This window comes from Gambusia affinis, linkage group LG10, assembly GCF_019740435.1.
Source record: "Gambusia affinis linkage group LG10, SWU_Gaff_1.0, whole genome shotgun sequence".
NCBI classification, from domain to species: Eukaryota; Metazoa; Chordata; class Actinopteri; order Cyprinodontiformes; family Poeciliidae; genus Gambusia; species Gambusia affinis.
The window spans coordinates 26786872-26810058 of NC_057877.1; the positions used below are offsets into that span (position 1 = coordinate 26786872).

The 23187-nt window shown below is 36.0% G+C and overlaps 1 protein-coding gene across 19 annotated transcripts in view; it reads left to right on the forward strand.

Moving 5' to 3' along the window:
- The window catches only part of lrrc7 (leucine rich repeat containing 7), a 178276-nt gene that overhangs the window by 63421 nt on the left and 91668 nt on the right, over positions 1-23187 (forward strand). For 10 of the 19 annotated variants that reach the window (XM_044130273.1, XM_044130272.1, XM_044130275.1 and 7 more), the window contains exon 1: positions 2124-4326. The exons of 1 other annotated variant lie outside the window; for it this stretch is intronic. In XM_044130273.1, coding sequence (XP_043986208.1) covers positions 4302-4326 — 25 coding nt within the window. In that variant the 5' untranslated portion in view covers positions 2124-4301. Of the gene's footprint in view, positions 1-2123; positions 4327-23187 lie in introns of those variants that run through there. 8 more of the 19 variants (XM_044130265.1, XM_044130278.1, XM_044130282.1 and 5 more) reach the window with 1 other exon arrangement.

Genomic DNA, 23187 nt, shown 5'->3' on the forward strand with positions numbered 1-23187 from the left:
ACTAAATGTGAAAACTTTCAAGACGAATAAATACTCTTCCATAATGAAAAGTTATAAAGTTTTTATCTATTTTGTTTGAAACTTGTATTTAGTGAAGAACAATATATGACAGTAATTTCACATAAAATATTCTTAGAAAATTTTCATCATTCATCTGTTTTATAGTGCAAGTACAATAGAAAATATACTTTTGGTGTCACAAATGTGAGACATAAATACACATTATAGCCAGTCTGAATATGAAAATACAGGGAAGAGTTGATTAAAAGCAGATTTAAAGCATAGAAATTGCCAGCTTTAGTATTTTTGCAAAATATTTATTTTATTTCAGTATTCAACGAAAGGGATACATAAAACAACACATTCCATTATTTTGTAGAAATACAAACGCTGCATAAGCTAAACTAATTTTGCTAGTTCAGCTGACAGTGTTACAGTAAATATCACTGATATTTATCTTAGTATTACACAGAGACGGGTAGAGTACTCAAAAATGGTAATGCAGTAATAGTTGTATTGAACCAAGATCCAGTTGTAAGCTTGTGGTTTTATTGTTGTCATGGCAACTCCATAGAAGCTGCTTGCCAAGATGGCCGTCAGTTATAAAGTTCACTTAAATGTGACGTCACATAAGAACAAATGAATTAGTAAATGCATACAAATACATACAACTATATGTATTTATAATTTTTTATAAATGTAACTATAAATTATGTATTTATAACTGTTATAATGCATACAATCATATCAAACCACATTGGACAGATAACAAGTTGAAACTGATCTTTTACAAGCCTCGCTGCTGGAGCAAACCAGAACAAACCTCCACAATAATGAACCATTTTGGATTAATCTGAGGGACATTTCAACCCTGGAAGTGATTATGTTCAAGTTAATCTGATAAACGTCCAAGTGAAGAGACATGTAGCGAGGCCTGGAGACAGAGAGAGAAAGATGACTCGCAGTGACAGGCCGGCCAGCTTCCTGTTTACTCGCAGTCTGTGGTCAAACTCAGTCAATCTGGGAGAATCCCAGTGCTGCCATCTGGGCCTAACTGGAGCTTCAACCAGGCAACGCCAACTGGCACAAAGAAGGATAATGTGTCACTGTTACAGTAGAAAGAGGCAGAGCTGCAGAGTCAGGGGTTAGCTTAGCACGTAGCAAGTGCAGCTCCTGAAAACTGCAGAATTACATTTCAAATTTTACCCCAAAAAATCCACACAAATCACTTTTCCCTGAGCGCGTTCTGCTTTTATCAATTATTATAATACTAAATTATTACCACTGGGTTGTATTCAGTGTTTTCTGCTCCAGTAGCTCTTTATTAGTCACATTTACTGCCTGAATAAAAAGGCGCACCTTTTATTTTCTTTCTTTATCAGAAAAAAGCAACTTGATTTAAACACCTATATAAAGTAGTTTTATGTAGTAGTATTTTTACATAAATGCAAACAAAAATACATTTCTTAAATATGTATTTTAATTTTAAAAACTTGTATAAAACTGTTTGGTATTGTGTTATGAAGGTAGTTTCATATTTATTTCGCTACCTCAGTGCCAAACCCTTGGTTCTGTTTTGGTCGTGGAAGGATATGGAGAAAATTGTTGTTTTAATATTTTACCATTGCTGTTATCTTTTTTTTTTCTTTTTCTATATGAAATTGGATTTTATTTTCATAATATCATAGACCTGAAGTTTGTCAAAAATTGGTTAATTTACTCTTAAAATAATTTTGTTTAGTCAAAAGCTTATGTCTCCCAACATTTATTGGTATACAAGTTATGTTATTAACCAATAAATCAAAGTTTATTTGTATAGCAGTTCTTTAGTGCTTTAAAAACACAAAAATAAGAAACCACAAAACAACATGCACTCACAAATTGAGAAACCAGTAAGAAACGTTACATTTTGTTCTGGCAGTTGGTGGTTACCGTAGCAACCAGTGACTGTCAGCTCCGCCCCTTTTTCTCTTGTCCTTCTGTAACTCTGGGTCAGCTCCGTGTTTTCTTTGCAAGTACTATATTTTAACATGTATTTTAGACAATTCTAGCTACATGCAGCGTTTACAGTGTAGTTTGCCATGTTTTTGTATATTTTTAACTAATTCATGTTGTGCATTTTAGCTGTGTGCAATTTTAAAACTGCTGTTAGCTGAACCACTGCTCTGTAGTTTTAGGGTTATTTACTGTATTTCATTTAATGTATACAATATAAGTAGATTTTCTCTCTTGTTTGAATAAATACAGAGAAATTGACTTTGTCTTTTGTGAAGTCAACCAGCTGGACTTGACGTGTCATAGAGCCTTTATTTGTTTAAGCAAACAAATAAACGCTATAATGACATAACTGGGGGTGGGGGGAAAGGATTAATCTTTAATATATTTCTGAATTTCTAAGATCTTATTGGATACGCTGATCTGTGGAAGCTATAAACTGGAGGGGTGCTGCACGGATTTTGTATTGTGCTTTAACAGGGACAAAATTAAGATAACAGAAGTACCTGGAGGCTATGCTTTAGTGGAAACCAATGGTGTGCCAGTACCCGACTGGCAGCTCCACCAGTTGCAGCTGCCCACACAACCTAACTGAAAAGCCTGTTTCCTTATAGTTTAACCAACCGCCTCTGAATCTGGAGTGCACCCATGTTCGAATGTCTATTTTTTACATCAATTTTAACGCTGAAAGCTTTACAATATATAATTACACATGAATTAAAACAATTTTTTTAAGGTTTTAAGATCTCCTTTTGAAACTGCTACTACACAGGGAAACTTTTAGTTTCCCTCTGTAAAAATAATGTATTTTGTTGGGATTGTCATTGACAACAAAAACACAAAATAGTGCATATCTGTAAAGGAAATTGACATTTAATTAAAAAGTTTCTACAAAGCTGTAGCATTCAACTCCTTTTAATTGAAATAGGGCTGAAATGATTAAATGGATGAATCTGTGATGAATCGATTAATAACCGTCAACTCATTTATTTTCAATTAAATTAAGTATACACCCTCACAAAAGGATGATTCATTGAACAAAAAACAATATATTCAAGGAAGTAATTTGCATTTAATTAAGAAAAAAACTGAATTTTGACTTACTTTCTGAGATCAAAAGTCAGAATTTTGAGGGGCAAAAAATCGATTTTTTTTTCTAATCTTTTTTTTTAACTTTATTTCAAACAAATAGCATTAACATACATAGTGAATCTTCAATGACAAATATCACAATATTATAATAAAAATAAAGAATATCCACAGACATTGATGTTAAGGTCTTACAATCTTCAAAGTAGAATAAATAAAGCGAAAAACAAAAGTTGAATAAATATACACATAAATTGGTCAAATAAAACAATGTGTACATTTTCTCCTGTACTATTTTCTTAACATAAAAGGGTCAACAATACATTCAAATACATATAATAAATGGTCTGTTACAGCAAAAGAAAAATAAGCTAAAAAATGTAACAGAGGCTCTAATCCTCTTCTGTGGATAAAAATAATATTTTGGAACATATGCGGCAGGTTTAAATCTGCCCTAATTTCATCAGTTTAAAACAACCAAATAAATAAAAATGGTAAGCTTCTCAAGCAAAAACAAAACAAAAATAACATGGCAACTGCCTTTTGGTTAAACTTATACTCATAATTCTTACACCTGCCCGTATTGTGACCAGCTACTTTCTCTCTTTTTGTTCCTTTGTGTCTCTCGCGTAAAGTCAAAACCAGCGAACAATTAAAGAGCACAAACTTGTGCGCAAGCGCAAAACGCGCGTACTCGCGAGTCCTGGTTCCATCTTCAGCCATCTCTTCGCAATGCCTCGCTCTCTTCTCCTTCTCCTCTCTCCACGGAGGACAGATGGGAGGAGACGCTTCTGCTGAACGTGTTGGGTCTGATTTTTGATTCCTGCAGCGGAGAAAACGCCACTGCTTTCCGTCGGTCGCAGGTCCGATCATTCACATCCTCACGCCGCAGGTCTCTCTCTTTCTGCGGGGTGTGCCCGCATCTTTCTTCTTCTTCTTCTTGTTCTTCTTGTTCTTCTTCTTCTTCTGCTGCTCTTTTGGACCGAGGACATCTAGTAACTAACTGGAGGCACCGCGCTGTCTTTGTGTGAAAGCTGCTGAAGTGGATTTAAATCTTCCTAAAAATGAGCGTGGGACCAGATGCGCTCGTCTCATCCGTTCTCTGTCCCGGTTTCGGACCGGTTCGACTGATCCCCGTTCGGTGCTGCAGAATCCACAGGGACCAATAAATAAAGAGATTTTCCTAAGAACCGGATTCACCAGCAGCATCCTGCCAGATGGATAACTACTCCGCGTTACCACGTAAGGCACCAACAGCGTGACACAAACCTGCTGCAGTATTTCTCATTCAGTCCGTTAACGGGGATCCCTGAATGCATCATCCGATTAGTGAAACAGATTATCGTTTTGCCAATGTTTCACCATGATTGTACGTTAAAAAAAAAAAAAAAAAAAATCCTACTGCAAGTTTAATTCTGGATTTGAATCCATTATAAAATATTAAAAAGGAATAGAAAACATGTTTTTTCTTAATTTGGCTCATAAAATACAATGTGATAAAGAAGGTGGAAAAAATAGCATTTTTAGTATATTAGCTCTCTAAAAATGATACTTTTCTTCATTATATGTTATCTATCTATGATAATATATGATGCAGTGTCATATACTTTGCCATTTTGACACCTAACTGTCCTGCCGTCATGAAATTATGGTTTCAAACATTATGTCTCTTTCTCTCTCTGTGTATGTGTCTCACACACACACTCACACACTCACACACCTGTTAAATCCTCTACCCTAAGGTAGTACCGCTTATTATCCTATTTAGCACACATTTTAGCCAAACCAATCTGTCACACTTGTTACAAGCTTGTAATGGCACAGGATTTTATTTGTTCACCATCTGGCTGAATGGTTTATTACATTTTTTTTATTTATTTTCTGGACTTAATGCTTTCTGTTTCATTGCATGGTATAATTTGTTGCCCAGTCCTCTCTGGCTTACATTTCACGTGAAACTAGCCTCGGTTTTCCTCAAAGAGAATATTTAATTCTAATCTTCAGTGCAACATATTCAAAGCGCTGCTCATAAAATGACTCTTTTAATCTGTTTCCTTCTCAGCAGGGCTATGCAAGCGCCACTAATTGCCTTAGTTTGTATGATTTGCAGACACTTGAATGTGAGATTTGTCTTTTTTTGTGGTCATATAAACTAAGAGCAGCTGAGGCTGCCTGCATTCAGTTATTAAGACATCCAGATCTGGATAATGTGCACTATCAATTTCTGTGTGTATTTTATTTCTTTGGCTTTATGGTTTTAGAACATGATGTTCTGCTGAGAAAATTTGACTTTTTTTGTTCTTGTGATATCTGCCATCTTTACACTTCTAAATAGGGCTGTTTTAAAGTTCAGGCCAATTTCCTGTATTCTATAAGATATTGCAGAGAAAAGGTAGAAAATCTGTGTGGATATGTATCATATAGCAGTATCTTATCTTTGTGAGAAAGTTCTGGCTTTTTTTCCATTTCCTGTCTTCACAAATATATATTTTTTATGCTGTAAGATAAAATACCACCCTTGAGGATGAAGTACCAGCTTGCTTTGGTTTTCCTGTTTGTGTCCATTGAGTAAGTACAAAATTACACATATTTGCTAGAACTAGTTTATGTTGAAATGAACCGATCTGATTTTAATATCTGTAAAATAATTTCGATCACGTGTCCTCTGAGCAAGGTCATACTTTATGGTTTATTTTTCATTTTATTTAAATTAATTGCACTTTCTGAACCATTTGAAAGCAGATTTTTTTGCGGTTTATTTTTACATGCTTGACCAATCAACCTGTTGTTTTTGTCAGTTTCAGTGTATTATTTCTTTCTAACTACGCTGACTGAACAAATTAAAGTTGTTATTTCACGTTTGACCGAGCTGGTGAAGCTATTAGTAGATTTAAGTGCTGTACAGGTGCAGAGTTATCAAATGAATTAGTAATTTATTACATTTATGCCTTAAAACAAACCATTTTAAGTTAATTCAACACTATTTTTCTGTTTCATTCAATACCAAACCTCAGATATCGGTATCAGTATCGGAAGTGGAAGAAATGGATCGGTGCATCCCTTGTTTCAACAGATTGGCCCAAATTGCTGAGAATTGGCTCTGTATCAATAAGTGAACTGAAATTATGCAAATCGTTGTGGAGTCTTTGGATGTTTTCAGATAAAGTAGACACTGAAAAGTCGATATTGAATCATTCCTAGATTCCTTTGGAGAGTATAGAGGAAAACTGATATCAGTACGTTGGTGATTTGACTTTTGGTGGCTGTTCAATTTCCCCCCATAACAGACAAACAGATAACAATGACCTGTTGTTTTATCAAATGAATAGACAGATCATTTCATCCCTTACCGTGGTGTAAAAAAGACGCAGGTCAGTTGAACTGCCTGGCCTCATGCATGCCCAAATTTCCACCCGTCAAGTGGTGGTAACGAGTCTACATGCCGTCAGACCTTCATGCAACATCCTTTAGCACACAGCTCATCTCATCGTGCCATTTGTGCCATCTCATTGCAAATTGAATTAGTTTCATTCACATCTCTGAGCTCCATGTCTATCAAATTGGGCCATTCCCTGTGGGTGCTCAACTTGGTTTCTCTATTTTGTCTTGTCATTGAGTACTAGGCTTGTAATTTTATCATTTATTATGACGATGATGAAAAAAATAACATTTATTGGTCTTTTTGGTCTGTAAATGTATCACTGCCATGACTCGGAGCCTCAACAACAAATAAAATTCCCCTTTCATCAAATACACAACTACACCACTTCAATTACTTTAAGTGGGGCAGCTGTGCTGCTAGGCAGTACATAATAATTGTGTTTGATTGCATTTTGAAACATAAACGGAGCATTTATTGATTGAAGCGTAAACAACTGTATTAGTAATCATCAGCCATTATCCTGATGATTGTTTTCAGGGTTTGCATTCTTATATTCACAAGATAGAAATTTTCTAATTGTTTTTTGTTTGGCCCAATGTAGGTAAACAAAACAATCTCCCTTTATAGAGCACATTGTATGTGACTCCAGTTTACCTGTCAGTGGTCATAATGGTATTATTTACCAGTGCAACTCTCCTATTGGGTAATATGTAACATTTAAAGGAGGCGTATGATGCATTTTCCAAACACATAGTCTCATTTTATGACACAATCATGTCAGTATGTTAATTCCAGTTGTTATGAAAATGTTGTTCACCACGGGGTGCGTCTTTTTCTGGTGCCCCAGCAGAACCAACATGCTTGATACTAGTTCCTACTCGGAACCTTTCAAAATGCATGTCATGATAACAACAACATATGCATAATACAAACTAAAATTATGGCAGGAAAACCCAAACATGCTTGGTCTCCATTTGATCATAATAATTACGATTGTGTGCATGTAGAAAGAAGTGTCCTGTATTTAGCTGTGAGCCGTTTTACATTTGAGTCACTGGTGATGGTGAATGCTTAAGGCTTTCCTTGGTACATGCAGTTCTGTCTTCATGTCCTTAATGTTTTTAACTTAAATCCTTTCATTTATATTTGCTTAAATGTTGAACTCCAATAATAATTTGTGTGCCTCCAGTCTCGGGTTTCCTGTACATTCTTTGGATTGTCTACATAACTCTGGCAGCTTCGTTTGTCGTGGCCACACACTGAACCCATTTTAGTCTCATCAAGGACGGCGTGCAGTCTTTGACAATCTAAATATAGCATTCCAGAGCTGAGTGAAATAAAATAAATCTTCTGATGTACCAATATGTCGTCTTCAAAGTAAGCCGTTGCATGCAGGAGGGAAAAAAGTTTTTATTTTTTTTTTATTTTTGGGTTGCTCCGCGAAAGCTTTCACAGGACGCGCTGCCGTTCTTTCTGTTCCCACTGCTGCTGATGCTGCTCGTTGCCTAGTGACTGTATCCATGGTACCGGCTCCTATCGTCATGGTGATAGGCCAAGGGAGAGAGACCCAGTGAGGGAAGGGGGGACAGAGATACCAGTGCATCTGCAGTGTGTGTGTGTGTGTGGTGTGATGCGGAGGACGGATTGTGATATATATTCAAGGATGATGGCGATGAAAATGATTGCGCCTCAGTCGTGACATATCGGTGTTGTCAGTTTGCCGGTGGCTCGCTGAAGGACATGGAAAGTCGAGTTTAATTAATCTCCATGTGGCAACTTTTCCTCAGAGGAAGCTGTTTCAGTTAGGTGACATTTCAAGAGTCTGACGAATAAAAAACAGGAGAGACCTGAAATGGATGGATGGATGGACGGATGGATGGATGAATGAATGAATGAATGGATGGATGGATGGATGGATGGATGGATGGATGGATGGATGGATGGACGGACGGACTAGAGTTGCAACTTATCACCTAGATTTGATATTTTGTTTGGGGAAAAAATAAACCTGATTGTTTGTGGATTTTTCTTTTCTTTTTATCTCTTAAGCTCAATCGTACTAATCTGACAATACATTACATTTAATTAGAGTTGATTAATCCCGATTAATTGATTATCAAAACAATCGTCATCTATGGGTGACTAGTTTTTAGGTTTAGTATCTTTCGGTATTTTGTGTGTAAAAAAAGTAAACCTGATGGGTTTAGAGCTCTTAGTTTGTGGAACATTTATTTCATATAAACTCCATAATCCGAATCTGAAAATTCATTAAATTCAATTAAGGCTGAAGTGATTAATTGTGATTAATTGATTTTTTTTTTAAATTCATAAACTAATTTAGTAATTGAGTAATGATTACAAACTCAAAAAGGACAATTAGTGAAAGAACACCAAACTTAGAGGAGTAATTAAGCCAAAATTGTATAATATATAAATAGATTTTACATTTAAAATAAATAAAAAACAACTTTGTTCATAAATACTTTTACCCAAAACTCCTGAAGAAGCATAGCTTTAAGCACCTTCTGATATCCAGTTATCAATCAGTTAATCCTAAAAGTAATCAATATATCAGCCCTAAACTGTATTGATGTTAATTCAATCAGTAACAGCTCGGTTTAGAAGTACTGTTAAATGTATTTTTATTTATTTTTTGGCAGATGCATCCAGTTTTGGCAATAAAATGCTTGTTTTCTCATTTTAAAAAAAAATTAAGTATTTATTCATTTGCATTCTTAAATGTGTTTCTAATATTGCATAAGAAGGATTAAGAATCTGTCAATTTTCTGATCTGATTAATCATCAGAATAACCAAAATAATGGTTAGCTGCAGCTGCAAATGTCTTAAAATATGTTCCAACATTTATTTAAATGTTAGGACTTGTTGGATTCTGATTGGATGTTATTCTTGTGTCTGTTTCACCAATATAACCTACATTGGTAAAACTCACCGGGCTTGTCGGTCTTAGTTAAGACTTAGCTGGGTTTCAAACGGGTATTAAATAAAAAAAGCTCAAATTGTACAACACGTCTGGGACCCTCATGGCTCCACTTTTCACTAAGTTGTCCTGCATCAAACCTGTGTTGGCCATTAACACGGGGCCGTTATGTCACCTGTGGACGGTCCCACCTGGGGCCCATTTTTCACCTGATTTGTGACTCACATGAGTCAAAGTTTTCTCTGATAAGCCTGGAAACATATGAGCTTTTAAGTCAATCAATCAATCAATCAAACTTTATTTGTATAGCACATTTCAGCAGCAAGGCATTTCAAAGTGCTTTACATCAAATCAAACACAAAAACACAATGCAACATAGAATCAACAATAAAAACACAACATCAAGTCAGATTCCGTCAATAAATTTGTAATTGATTACGTTTCGAATACAACTCTAAACAAGTGGGTTTTTAGTTGAGATTTAAAGGAAGTCAGTGTTTCAGCTGTTTTACAGTTTTCTGGAAGTTTGTTCCAGATTTTTAAGTGCAGGTAAATAACGCTTTAAATCATAAATGTGTCCCACTTACCGTATTTCCCGGACTATGGAGCGCACCATACTATAAGCCACACCTATAAATATTTTCAAAGAAACTGGAAATGTACAGATATATTATAAGCCTCACCAGGCTATAAGCCGCTGGTGTCTCCTCCGCTCTTGGTTTTCCATAGGAATCCAGCAGAGGGCAGCGTCCTAATAAATCTGCTGGGTAAATTAAGGATGCAGCCCTGCGTCTCCAAACCCGAACCATGGATTCGTTCACGCCGAGTTTACGTGCATCGATCTGTTCTGCCAGATCGATAGCCCTTAACTTATAATCGGCATCATATGAGTTTGAAGAAACTTCTCCGTCGTGCCTACTGCTAGCCTGTACTTGATTTAAATCAGTGCTTCTCAATTCCCTTCTGCCACACACCTGGATTGAATCTGTAGGTGATTAACAGGCTTCTGCAGCACTTGATGGTCATGCAATCATTTGAATCGGCTGCTCTGGAGTAGAGGTACATCTAAAACATGCAGAGCAGGGGGGCCTGAGGACTGGAATTGAGAAGTGCTGATTTAAATCAAGGGTGCCCAAAGTTGGTCCTCGAGGGCCTAAAATATCTTGCATGTTTTAGTTCTCTCCCTGGTGGTACCAACAACCTTTTCAGCATGTCAACGTTCTTCTTAGGTCTTCTAACGAGGCATCATTTGGTCCAGGTGTGTTAAACCAGGGAGAGAACTAAAACATACAGATGTTGGGCCTCCAGGACCCACTTTGGGCACCCCTGTTCTAAATGAAAATCAGCACTTTCTTCTTTGATTTCCAATTTTGACTTCCAATGATTCACTTCCTGCTATAGTGCCCCCTGGTGGTTGAAGAAAAATCCACAGAAAAGCCACACTGGGCTACAAGCCGCATGGTTCACAGCGTGGGGAAATGTAGCGGCTTATAGTCCTTTAGAAAAATATAGTAACTCTGATGTCAGTGCTGTCCAGGATGCTGCTGTTTGTTCAGTCTGTTTGGAGCAGCATTATTGTGCTGCATGGAGTTAAACAGGTTAAGAAAGTTACTACATTGTTCTGATTGTTGGTCGCATTTATTATACGCTTCTTAACTGTTTCTTGCTTCTTTCACAATGTTTTAATGAAGTGCAGTTTGTTAATATTAGCATATTTGCTTTGTTTTGATATGATCTATATTCTCAACATATTTCAGTGTGGCTCTTGTTAATCTTGAAGAAACTTTTTAAAGGCAATTTTGTTTACAGTGAATTTTATTGATGTTTTCGGTTGCATGTTTTGTTGTTTTTTTTTCCATTTTATTTATTCTATTTTGGATATTTTAAATATCTTCCAGTTTTTATAAAATTAAAATGTAATTTGCATTATCGTGCCAAAATCGATATACTATTTGAAGATTGTGTTATAGCAGCAACATAATTGGCCATCGCAGTAATTTTTGGGCCAATTTATTGTGTTTTTAGCAGCGCATATGGAGCAAGAAACAGGACAAAGACAGACTCAGAGCAAAAACAACCAACAGTCAGTTAATAAAATGTTTGTTGTTTTTTAAGTCGGTTTAGTGGATTAAGTGGTCAGCATAACCTATACGAAACATTTATTTGTGTTTCCAGAGATCTGCTGATTTTGGTGACCTTTTTTTTTTTCCTTTTAATCAATCATACATATTCAAGAACATCATGGGAATTATGAAATTCAGTAAACTGAGACATATGTGAAGTCACAGGATAACTAATCTTTATAAGAGAAAACTGCGGCTGGTGGAGCCGTTTCATTTTCGCCTGGAGCTCACATATTTCTGATCTGCAGCACCAAATCCGTGTAAAGAAATATTTGTAGGGTTTCAAGGAAGCAAAGCGAAGAGTAGTTCAACCCTGAGCGAAGAGGGAGGAGGAACAGACAGAAATATTATCCTCTTCGTCACAGCATGTACTGTAGGCTGCATGAAGCTGCTCCAAACTGAAGGATATATTTATCACATGCATTTTTTCATTTATCTGGTTTAATGGGATTTTTTTGTGAAAGTGGAGATGTTTTTATTCCATTTCTTGAGTCTTGGTAACAGTGTGGCCTTAGTAATGTCACTTATATTGTTTTATATACATATATACCCGTAATTTCCGGACTATAGAGCGCACCTGATTATAAGCTGCACCCCCTACATTTTTAAAGGAAACACATTTTGTACATACATAAGCCGCACCGGTGTATAAGCCGCATGTGCCTACATTGAAACATGAGATATTTACAAAGAAAGACGGTACACAGAAAGTTTTAATAATATGCCGTAGCTTTTCTTTCTGAACAGCAGCAATATAGCAAAACAACACTAACAGGGCTGGTTTAAATAACATATGGTTAAAAGTCATGGAGAGCCGTCATCCTCTTCCTCCTGTGCACTGAAACCATGGAAGTCTTCTTCCTCAGTTTCTGTTTCCTTCTTTATCGGCCAGCTTTTAACTTGAAAGCTGCACCATATGCATTTCTTCTTGCATTCTCCATGATGAGGGTCTGTTCAAGCTAATTTTATTCATGCACAAAGCACAACGTTACATTAGTCTTCCTCTACAGATATATTCCAGCTGTCTCACGCTTACCTTTTCTGCTCCAGCGCCCCTACTGGCCGTTAGGAAAAATTCATAAATAAGCCGCATCGTTGTATAAGCCGCAGGGTCGAAAGCGTGAGACAAAAGTCGCGGCTTATAGTCCGGAAATTACGGTATATATGTGTCTTAAATTAGATAAAACATGTGTAAGATATATGCCAATGTCAGAAAAACCTTCCAAACAGAAAATTGTTAGAATGTGTTTGAAATTGTTGTTTATTTAGACGATGATTCCTTCATGCCAAAACCTTTACAAACAGTTTTTTGGACAAAAATAATTTGATCAAATTAGATATTTACACATTCAATTTTTATAATTATAGTCAGTGAATCAAAAGCTGAAGCACTATTTTTGTTTCCATCTTAAATTGATGTTGTCGTTTCACCGCCTCGTCTGTTTATGTTTAGAGAAACTCCTGTTAGTTTACAGTAGTTATTACTTTAGACCAACATTTAGCTTTATACTTTAAATATCGCTACAAGACTTAGAGAAACTCCTGTTAGTTTATAAATTATGGAGTACTTAGCAACCCAGAACAAGAATCCAACATGGAGAACCAACATTTAGCTACTTAGCAACCCAAATCAACTGGAAACATTTTTGGGTTTTTTTACTTGTTTTTCTTTCTTTTGGTTTCGTTGTTTTGTTTGTATTTCCTTCTACTTCTTATAAAGCACTTTGAAATGCGCTCTGCAAATAAAATTACCTTACCTTAAACTGCCAAGTATTTACCAAACCAGGTGGTGCCGGTTCTCAGGCTTCGCTTTGTGTTGCTATGGTCCACCAGGCAGGTTTTCTGTTTTTCTCTTTGCTTTTGGAAACACGCTGACTGGAAAGATTGGTAACCTGATAATCTTCGGTTGCAACAAAAGCCTCTCGTCATCTATTGTGACAGTGACAAAAATACTCAGGTTGACCCGTGAGTGACAACAGGGAGGTCAGCGCAGCTTCATGTCGCCGCCATCGGCCAACTTCAGAGCTTCGGATGAAGCAGCTGTTTGAGAATATTGGAAGTAGAGCAGCAGTGGAAAAGCACAGACACAGAACATGGCGGTTTAACTTCCTTTGGCTCATTTAAATATTGTGGCCGAAGCTAACTGCAGTGATTAAACAGTTTCACACAACCCGGTAGCCTCGGTGTGTCTGTCCATTTCACACTGTGACACTTTGTTTCTGCTGACTCTGCAGGGTGCAAGTGTGCACATGTTGCTATTTGCTGCCACCATTTTTGTTTTGCAGGTTAACTAAAGAACTCAAACTTACGTAGATTAATATATCAATCAATCAATCACATTTTATTTGTATAGCACATTTCAGCAGCAAGGCATTTCAAAGTGCTTTACATCAAATCAAACACAAAAACACAATGCAACATGGAATCAACAATAAAAACACAACATCAAGTCAGATTCCGTCAATAAATTTGTAATTGATTACGTTTTGAATACAACTCTAAACAAGTGGGTTTTTAGTTGAGATTAAAAGGAAGTCAGTGTTTCAGCTGTTTTACAGTTTTCTGGAAGTTTGTTCCAGATTTGTGATGCATAGATGCTGAATGCTGCTTCTCCTCGTTTGGTTCTGGTTCTGGGAATGCAGAGCAGAATCAGAACCAGAAGACCTGAGAGTTCTGGAAGGTTGATACAACAGCAGCAGATCTTTAATGTATTGTGGTGCTAAACCATTCAGTAATTTATAAACTAACAACAGTATTTGCAATATTTTTATTTCTGTCCATTTAAATAAAAATGTTAACTTTACATTCTGTTGTGGTATTGCATACATTCAGACCAGTTTTCATTGTAGCACGGTAGAGCGGTGCTCCTTTATTATTTTATAGAAGATTTTTTCCTTCCACTCAATTTTCAACTTATATTTTTTTATTACAGCACTCCAAAATTAGCCAGATTCTTTAGCAGTGTGTTTCTGGGTATCAGAAGCTACAAAACTTTGTCGATATTCTGCTAATATACAATGTTATTATTATTATTTAATGTTTCCATTAGATAAGAAATGCAATTAAAGTCAAACGTGTATAAGTTTGCTCTTGCAATAAATCATTAAAAAACATATCATGCTACCACTTCCTGTCGCCTTCATTGTCTTTTCCTCAAAATAAGTGTTTCCGTTACAATTTTAATGAAAACTTTTCAGTAAAACATTTGAATTTGTTTTTTTCGAAATGGGCATGTTTGTGTAATTTTATGGTAAATGGAAACGCAGCTAATTTTAAAAATTTTTTTAAGCTGCCAGTCTTCTCAGTAACATAAAAATAGCACAACAGAGCGGTTTTAAATATCTGATTTTAAGACTGAAAATTATGTCTCTGTCTGGAATGACATTTTCTAACTTAAGTAAAGAAATAAAAATGACCTTTTTTTACGTGGTTTTCTAATTCGTTACGATGCAGCTCTGATTTAAAATCGATCCGCGACGCGTCAAGTAGATCCAAACATTTTGCAACGTCGGCCAGAATCCCAAAGTTGAAAAGACTCAGGGGCCATTTTGCGTCTCCAACTTCAAAAATATTTCATTTATGGAAAATGTATTTCCAAAGGGAAATTAAACGTTGTATCTCAATAATTCAGGTTCTTCAAACTTAAAGCACAAAATAAATTTGTTGTGAAGTTTTTTATCTTTTATTTAATTAAACAGTAAAGAAGCAAATTTGTAAGATTTGTCATTTGTTTGTCTTAATTAAAGGTGGATGTTTTTTTTTTCTTAGTTTATTTGGTTTAGAAAGTATCTTAGTCTTTTCCAAACAACAAAAATGAGAACTTTAAAAAATAAATAAATAAATTCCTGTATAGAATTATTGCGCTCTAGTTCTTTTTTTTTTTATTCCTTTAGTAAAATGTCGCTGGATGTTTATAGCCTTACTTATCATAAAATAAAAAAGTAAAGAAAGCAGTCACAGCTATTAAAACCTTACGCTTTCTGTTGCAAAAAAGAATAACATTTTTCTTGGACATTTTCATGCTAAAAAGGAACAAAAGTGCAAAAAACTGGTGCCATTCATTTAACGGCAGTTGAGGGCCACATAACATAGTTTCAATGGCCAGGACTGGCCCCCGGGCCGCACTTTGGACACCACTAGTGTAGATCAACACATGCCGGCTTCTTCACAGCGTGGCAGCACAGGGCAGATTAGGGGCCGCTAGCCCAGCACATTGTAATCAGGAGCGTCTGAATAGGAAAGGGTTTGAAAGGACGTTGGAGCCTCGTCGCCAACCAGATGCAGCCTGTCTGCGTTTCTTTACTTTTGAGTCAACGAGGAAAATTAGGCGTTGTTTTTCTGGAAGAACTGGCCATATTCTGTGAAATCCCGCAGCATATAATGCTTTCATCTCATGATTAAGGTTTGGAACTAGAAGGATGTTTTCTTTGGCTGTACCAGCAGTCATTCTTTATGCTTTTGCAAACTGAAAATACTTCCTCTTAGGGTGGAGGTGGTTGCAAAAGTGAAATAGCTGACCGTCCTCTAAGAGAGTGGGGCGTATAATTTTTCTTTATGGTTGACCCACTGCACACTTGTAAAATGTGTTTTTATGTAGCCTTTAATTATATGGCAACTCTGTGCCCTTCTTGTCAAGGGAGCAAATGGTAAACAATAAGAAAGGATGGAAAGAAACCAGGAGAAATATGACAAATAGAAGCATAAAACCCAAAAACATCAGGGCCTGTTTACACTTGGGCTGTTTTTAAGGGAAACCGTAACATTTTAGTTGCCATAAATGCAGAATTCGCTGCTGCCATTTATCAGACAACAGAGAAAACAATGGCGGATAGCATTGTGCTGTGTGTGCTACTTAACCTGTTCAGATTAACACAATTTACGATAAGGAAGATACTGTATGTGTTTGTTTATCAGAGACGGGTTGCTGTTTTCTACTTGAGGTGAAAGCTGTGGATTTTATTCCCACGATTGTTTTTTTTTCATCATGTTAATAACGAGGAATATGTGAAAATATAAGGAGTAGAAAGTACAAATATTTCTCTTAAAACGTAGGAAGTAAAAAGTCTTCAGAAAGATATTGAAGTACAGATACTTGAAAATCTACATAACTACAGTAACAACTGTGCAAAACTAACCAAACCTTTTGAGAGATCTGTTCCCCTCCTGGCCTTTGAGCTGGAGCGTTTTCATCACAATGCCACGTAAAGGAAGTGCAGTCATAAAAAATCTTGGCTGGGTGTCTGGGGGGGGGAATCCGACCAGAACCCAGTTAGAAATGCTGAAATTTATGTCTATGTTTATCACAGATTCCTGTAATGCATTGCAGTTATGAAAAATGTAAATTATTTATATGTAATTAACAAGAAATGTATTACTTTTTATTGTCAGTTGCATGCATTACTGCAAGAAGAGGTTCTGTTTTTGTAAAGGTCTTTTCGTCAAGGTCAGAATACTAACACCTCCCTCTTAAAGACATTGGAGTTCACTAATATTTTGTTTCACTTTCACTGTAAAGCAAGCAGATTTTAGGACACTGTGATACATCTTGGAAAATATTTCTGGTTTTACAAGCTATGCAAGCTAATGAATTAATGCTATCATTAAATTTCTCTCTTTTGCACGTGTTTTACCTCCAGACTGGTTTGCTTGTTTAGTTTTGTGCCAGTTTGCAGAACGCTGCCGAAGGAAGGAAGCGTCTTGTGTTTACTGGTCCGTATGCTGCCTGTGGGCGAGTCAGTCCCATTGTAATGGGAAAAAAGCTGGAGCATGAGGATTCCCACTACATTAAGACGTGAGACAAAGAGCGACCCTCAAGCCAAAGTGTTTAAAATACTGGAATCCATTTCAGACTCACAGCGTTTATGGAGGTAATTCGAGGCAACAGAGTCTTTTAATAATAGTCATTTGGCCAGCTGTAGCAGAAATAACCTCAAGATCACACACACACACACACGCACGCACACACACACACACACAATGAGCTAGCAGTGAAGAGATGTAATAAAAATTGGAACGGCTGCAATTAACTGCTTGAGTTGTTCTTTTTTCCATTTGGCTGAAATGTTCCACATTTCGTAGCGCAGAGAAACTTTTGGAGAGCAGGGAGACAAAAAGCAGGAAGACGGGTGAGTGGGAGTAATCCTGACAGCATCTGCCTGGTGTCCTTCTCTGTCTGTCTCAGCTCAGCTGTCACAGCTATCAGACAGGAAGAGTGTGAGAGATAGATTGTCTTTGTCTCAGTTTCCGCGCTCAGCTCTTTGGTGTCTTATCACTTCTGCACAACAGCTCTTTCTCTCTAATCACCTGTTTGTGTTTACATGTTTAGTGCTCAGAGGAGAACCCTGGATTTATGGCATTATTATTTATTGCTGGGGCAAAACACAAAATCCTAAAACTGTGTCTCAAAACCAGAGTGAGCAGTCTGTCTGCATGTCCCAGTTACAATTCGTTTACTACATTTATGAATCATATTAGGATTGTTTAAGAAAACATAAATGGCATTCCTACTGGCCAGAATTTGTTTTGAAATTATTCTGCAGAAATACAAATACACAGTTAGTTTTCTAATTTTGAAGATTTGTTACGTTTTCAGCCGATGCGGTTTGCTTTCTCACTGCACTGTGTAAGACTAACCAAACCTTTTGAGAAATCTGTTCCCCTCCTGGCCTGTGGGGGCGCTGCACCAAGAACCACTGAGGGAAAAGACATGAAGAAGACACTGAGCACGTTGCTTTTTGGCTTTACCCAGAATGCCCTGCGCTATAATCTGCTAACATCGACAAATTTTCACAGTTTTGGCGTTTCCATTAAATAAGAAAGACAATTAATCACACGTAATTAAGTTTGATTCTCCAACTACTTCCTGTTGTCTTCTTTGTGGGTCGATTTTGATACGGACGAAAAAACAAACAAAAAAAACAAAAAGCAACTTCACCATAGCACAAAAACGTTTTATCAAAAAACTAGTTTTTAGAAATGTATGTTTCTATTAAGTCAATTTATTTTTGAAATGTCAAATTGCACAATTATATTGTCAATGAAAATGCATGTAGTGATGATTGTAGCGGCAAAGAAATATGAAGTAACCAGCTAAATGACTGATTCTAGATCTTTCTCTGGAATCTAATACTATTTCTTTTCTTTATTTTGTGGAGATTGTTTATCTGTAAGACCAACTTTAAAACGTTAAAAACTTTAATAATTACAATCTTCAGATCCTCCCTGACTTTTATTACTTAATCTTTGTAATATTAACTTCTTTATTATGTAATCTCAGTTTAATAAACTCAGATTAGTTTGGATATATCAGAATATAAATATATTGTTTCACATGTAAATCTCAATCTAAATTGAATTTATTATATCCAACTACTACTGTGTTAATTCATACTTTCATAATTGCTGAATTGCTCCTCAGTGGATCAGTGCCACCATTGTTGGCAGAAAGGTTGTATTGCTCTGTTTCAATGGCTATTTTAATGGAAGAGTAAGAGATAAAAATGATTCATAACGACACATGACGTTTTAATGATAACGGGTGGAACCACTCGCTGCTCCTCAGCTTTAATTAAGACCAGAAAATCAGGAAAGGTCCAGTAGAGCTCAGTGATAGCCATGAACGTTTCACTCACTTGGCGCTAAAATAAAGAAAAATGTGTTGTTAAATGATTCAGAGACATAAATGAACATTGCTGCTGTATTTTCTCTTTGTGAGCTGAATTGCCGTTCATCCATGTGAGGCAATATTGTTTCAAATTGTGTGAAAATATAAAACGTAGAGAATGTATTATGTAAAAGTTAGTCAATTACATGACTGCTGATGTGAGGTTGTTGGATTAACAGACTTAAAAATATTCATTAGTTGCTTTCATTTTGATTTATGAATGTTTTAGTTTATTTACATTTATTTTCTGTAATTGCATCATGGTGTTAATAATGTCAACATGGAGACATTTAAATTAAATTAATGCTATCATTAAATAATAAAAAAAATAAAAGTTTTAACTATGAAAATTAATTTCTTTTGCATTTTAATTTAGAAATCCCAGTTTTATGGTCCCTTCCCAATGCCCTTAATGCGCTTATTTTTTATTTTAAATAAATTTAAGGTCTTCAATATTTCCATTCTTAAATATTGCAAGCAAATTTACAGGTTAGCTTTTACTTGGTCAATGTAATTACAAATTTTAAGCTTTGATATTGGCTGTTGGTAGCTGTGTTTCCATTGCAAACATGCACAAAACTTTGTTAATATTCCGCTAATGTAGAAAATACACAACATTGCAATTGCGGTACATCAAATTTCTTTAGTGCCTTGTCCTTAGCTTGTTGGTCGCTGCACTCCCATTAACAGGAATGGCCCAGAGGTGAAACCAGACTTAGGAAGCCAGCCATCTGCCTGGACCAGCTGGGGAGTGGCAGCGCAAGACACGGACACCAACAAGGACAAGAAAAAATATTCAATGAGGACACCTGCTATGAAACATAGTAGGAAAACATGCTATTTGGCCTTGGGGCCCGTTCTGGCCCTTGAAACAATTTTATCCAAGACTCTGACTTTTTACTTTTTACTCTTTATTTTGTTTAAGAAAAAACAAATAATAAACACTGAACTGTTAAACCTTTAAAATCTGGGTTTTTAATTTTAGTTCTCCTTCCTGCTGGCTGAGCTATTTAAAAAAAAATGGGGGCTCGTCCGGGATTGGTGGAGCTGCCAATCAGCTCTGTTGTAGGCTTCAGTCAGTGTTAGGCAAAAAAAATTTTATACAGTTATGGCTATTATTGTTATTTAAACTTCATAGTAAATAGGACTAAAGACATCCAGCGACATTTTACTGAAAAAGAAAAATATATATATTTATATTAGTTAATGGATGAGGGTTATTGTTAAAAAGTTAGGCAGTTCAGCTGCCCAATTGGAATAGTACTATTCAATTCAATTCTATTTCTTATTCAAAAATAGAATAAAATAGCTTTTTAATCTGGTTTTGGAATAGAATAAAAACTTTATAAACCAAATAAACAAAATAAATGTCTTAACTTAGGAAACTGTCCACTTTTAATTAAGACAAAAAAAATTGCCACTTTTCTTCTTTATCGTTTAAGTTATTGGAGAGCAGATTTAAAAAATCACAACAAATTATTTTGTGCTTTAAGTTGGAGAAGCAACATGGCCGCTGAGTACTTTCTGGGGTCCTGAGAATTTTTCAAATTTTTTTTTCATGTCAGCTATTTTCTCATCATTTTGTATGCAGCAAATCACAAATTTCATACATTTTTTTTTGTTTAGAGGCCTTAATATGTAATATGATGCAGAGCTGAGTGATTTGCATATTCTATAAATTCGCGTACATAATTACCGTCAAATAACTGATTCCTTTTCATGTTTTCTACAGCTCTGTTTACTAACAAAGGACAACTACCCAAACTTTACTCCCACACAAGTTAATTATCTTGTTGACACTGAAGCGGCTTCAACGGTCGACATTGTCGGAGCTGTGAAAGAGAAGGTAATCAGTTCACTGGGTCCTTAATTTAATTTGGACAAGCTGTTTTACTTTGAGAACCGTGCTCCACTAATTTAGAGGAATTTTTGCCTAATTAGGAAATACAGAAACGTTTATGTTTTTTAAGAGTCGTGTTTTTTCAAACTTTATTGTGCAATATCTGCACCAACTTTATTGCACTTCATTTGGGATGTTGTGTGGTAAACCGACGCAAAGTAGCACCTAAATGTGAAGTGGAAGGAAAATGACCAATGGTTTTTCATGTCTTTTTGTTTTGTTTTATATAAATAATAGTCTCAAAAGTGAAGAATGTTTTAACCTCCTTTTAAACTGGTCAACATATATAAAATGTAGGAAAGCAGGTCAGTTTATGAGGTACAATGGAACGATAAAGATGTAAATGTACTGGTGCGTTTACACCAGGAGCGTAAAATTCAAATAAAATAAAAAAAGACAATGTAAAATCAAGCAAATTAAACTGTCTGATTTTTATTGTAGATCCAAAACTTGACAGGGATTTTTCCTGACGGTGTGTTTGGGCCTTTGAAGTTAGAAATAAAGGAGTAAATTTCTGCCAAAATCTGAGAAATTTTCTGATTAATCTCAGAAATTTTCTAGAGAGCTTGAACGTTTTCTGGAAAATTTTTCAAAAGAAAAGTCCTTTGTTTTTTCATATTTAATACAGCTTCTTCTCTTTTTTCCTCCTACAATGACCTTAATCATGCAGATTTTGCGTGGTTGCTGTATTAAAAGATATATACACCTAGTTTTCATTTTCTTTTGGGTTTAATTGATTAAATTATTTTTCAGTAATTTGGGTCAAATCCTCTCAAAACGCTTGCTGTATTTAGCCAAGTTAAGAAAGAATTAAAGCAGCAAAGTTGGGTTTTCTGCTTTGGAACGCCTGGTTTTATCTACGTGAAGATTCGGTTTAATATCACAAAAGGAGATTATTTATTAAAACAAATAACACACTAATGTACCCAAACACTTGTTTTGACATGATCAGTGTATAAATATATCCACACAAATGAACCGCTTGGTGTCTCGTTTAGTTCCCAACAGGAAGTCTTGGTTGTTTGTTCAGTTATTACAACTAAAAACCAGCGATCAGGCCCGAAACCTGGGAGTAGTGATGGACTCTGACCTGAACATTCAGAGCCACGTAATGACAGTCACAAAGACGGCCTTCTATCACCTGAAGAACATTTCCAGGATTAAAGGACTAATGTCTCAGCCAGATCTAGAGAAACTCATCCATGCGTTTATCTTCAGTCGTATTGATTATTGCAACAGCGTCTTCACAGGTCTGTCCAACAAATCAATCAAACAGCTGCAGCTGATCCAGAATGCTGCTGCTGGAGTTCTCACTAAAACCAGGAAGATAGAGCACATAACACCAGTTTTAAAGTCTCTCCACTGGCTCCCTGTAGCTCAAAGAATAGACTTTAAAATACTGTTGTTAGTTTATAAATCACTGAATAGTTTAGCACCACAATACATTAAAGATCTGCTATTGTTGTATCAACCTTCCAGAACCTCTCAGGTTCTGGTTCTGGTTCTGCTCTGCACCCCCAGAACCAGAACCAAATGAGAAGAAGCAGCATTTAGCACCTATGCACCAAAAATCTGGAACAAACTTCCAGAAAACTGTAAAACAGCTGAAACACCGACTTCCTTTAAATCTCAACTAAAAATCCACTTGTTTAGAGTTTTATTCGAAACGTAATCAATTTCAAATTTATTGACGGAACCTGATTTAATGTTGTGTTTTTATTGTTGATTCCATGTTGCATTGTGTTTTTGTGTTTGATTTGATGTAAAGCACTTTGAAATTCCTTGCTGCTGAAATGTGCTATACAAATAAAATTTGATTTGATTTGATTTGATTTGAAGCAATCTGATTGGCTGACAGGTTTTAGCTTTCTGCTACACTGCCCCCTATGGGCTTGGCATGTTTAAAACAACGCGCAGAGGCGTATTTTTGCGGGTTTATGTTATTTTCTTTTACCCAATGTGGAGGAGATATTAATATTTACAAAACTCTGGCTATGTGTGTACAGGGCCTTAGAGAACACACAATACTCAATCCCAAGGGCAATTAGAGAGACTAATTAACCCAACTTGCATGTTTTTGGATTGTGGGAGGAAGC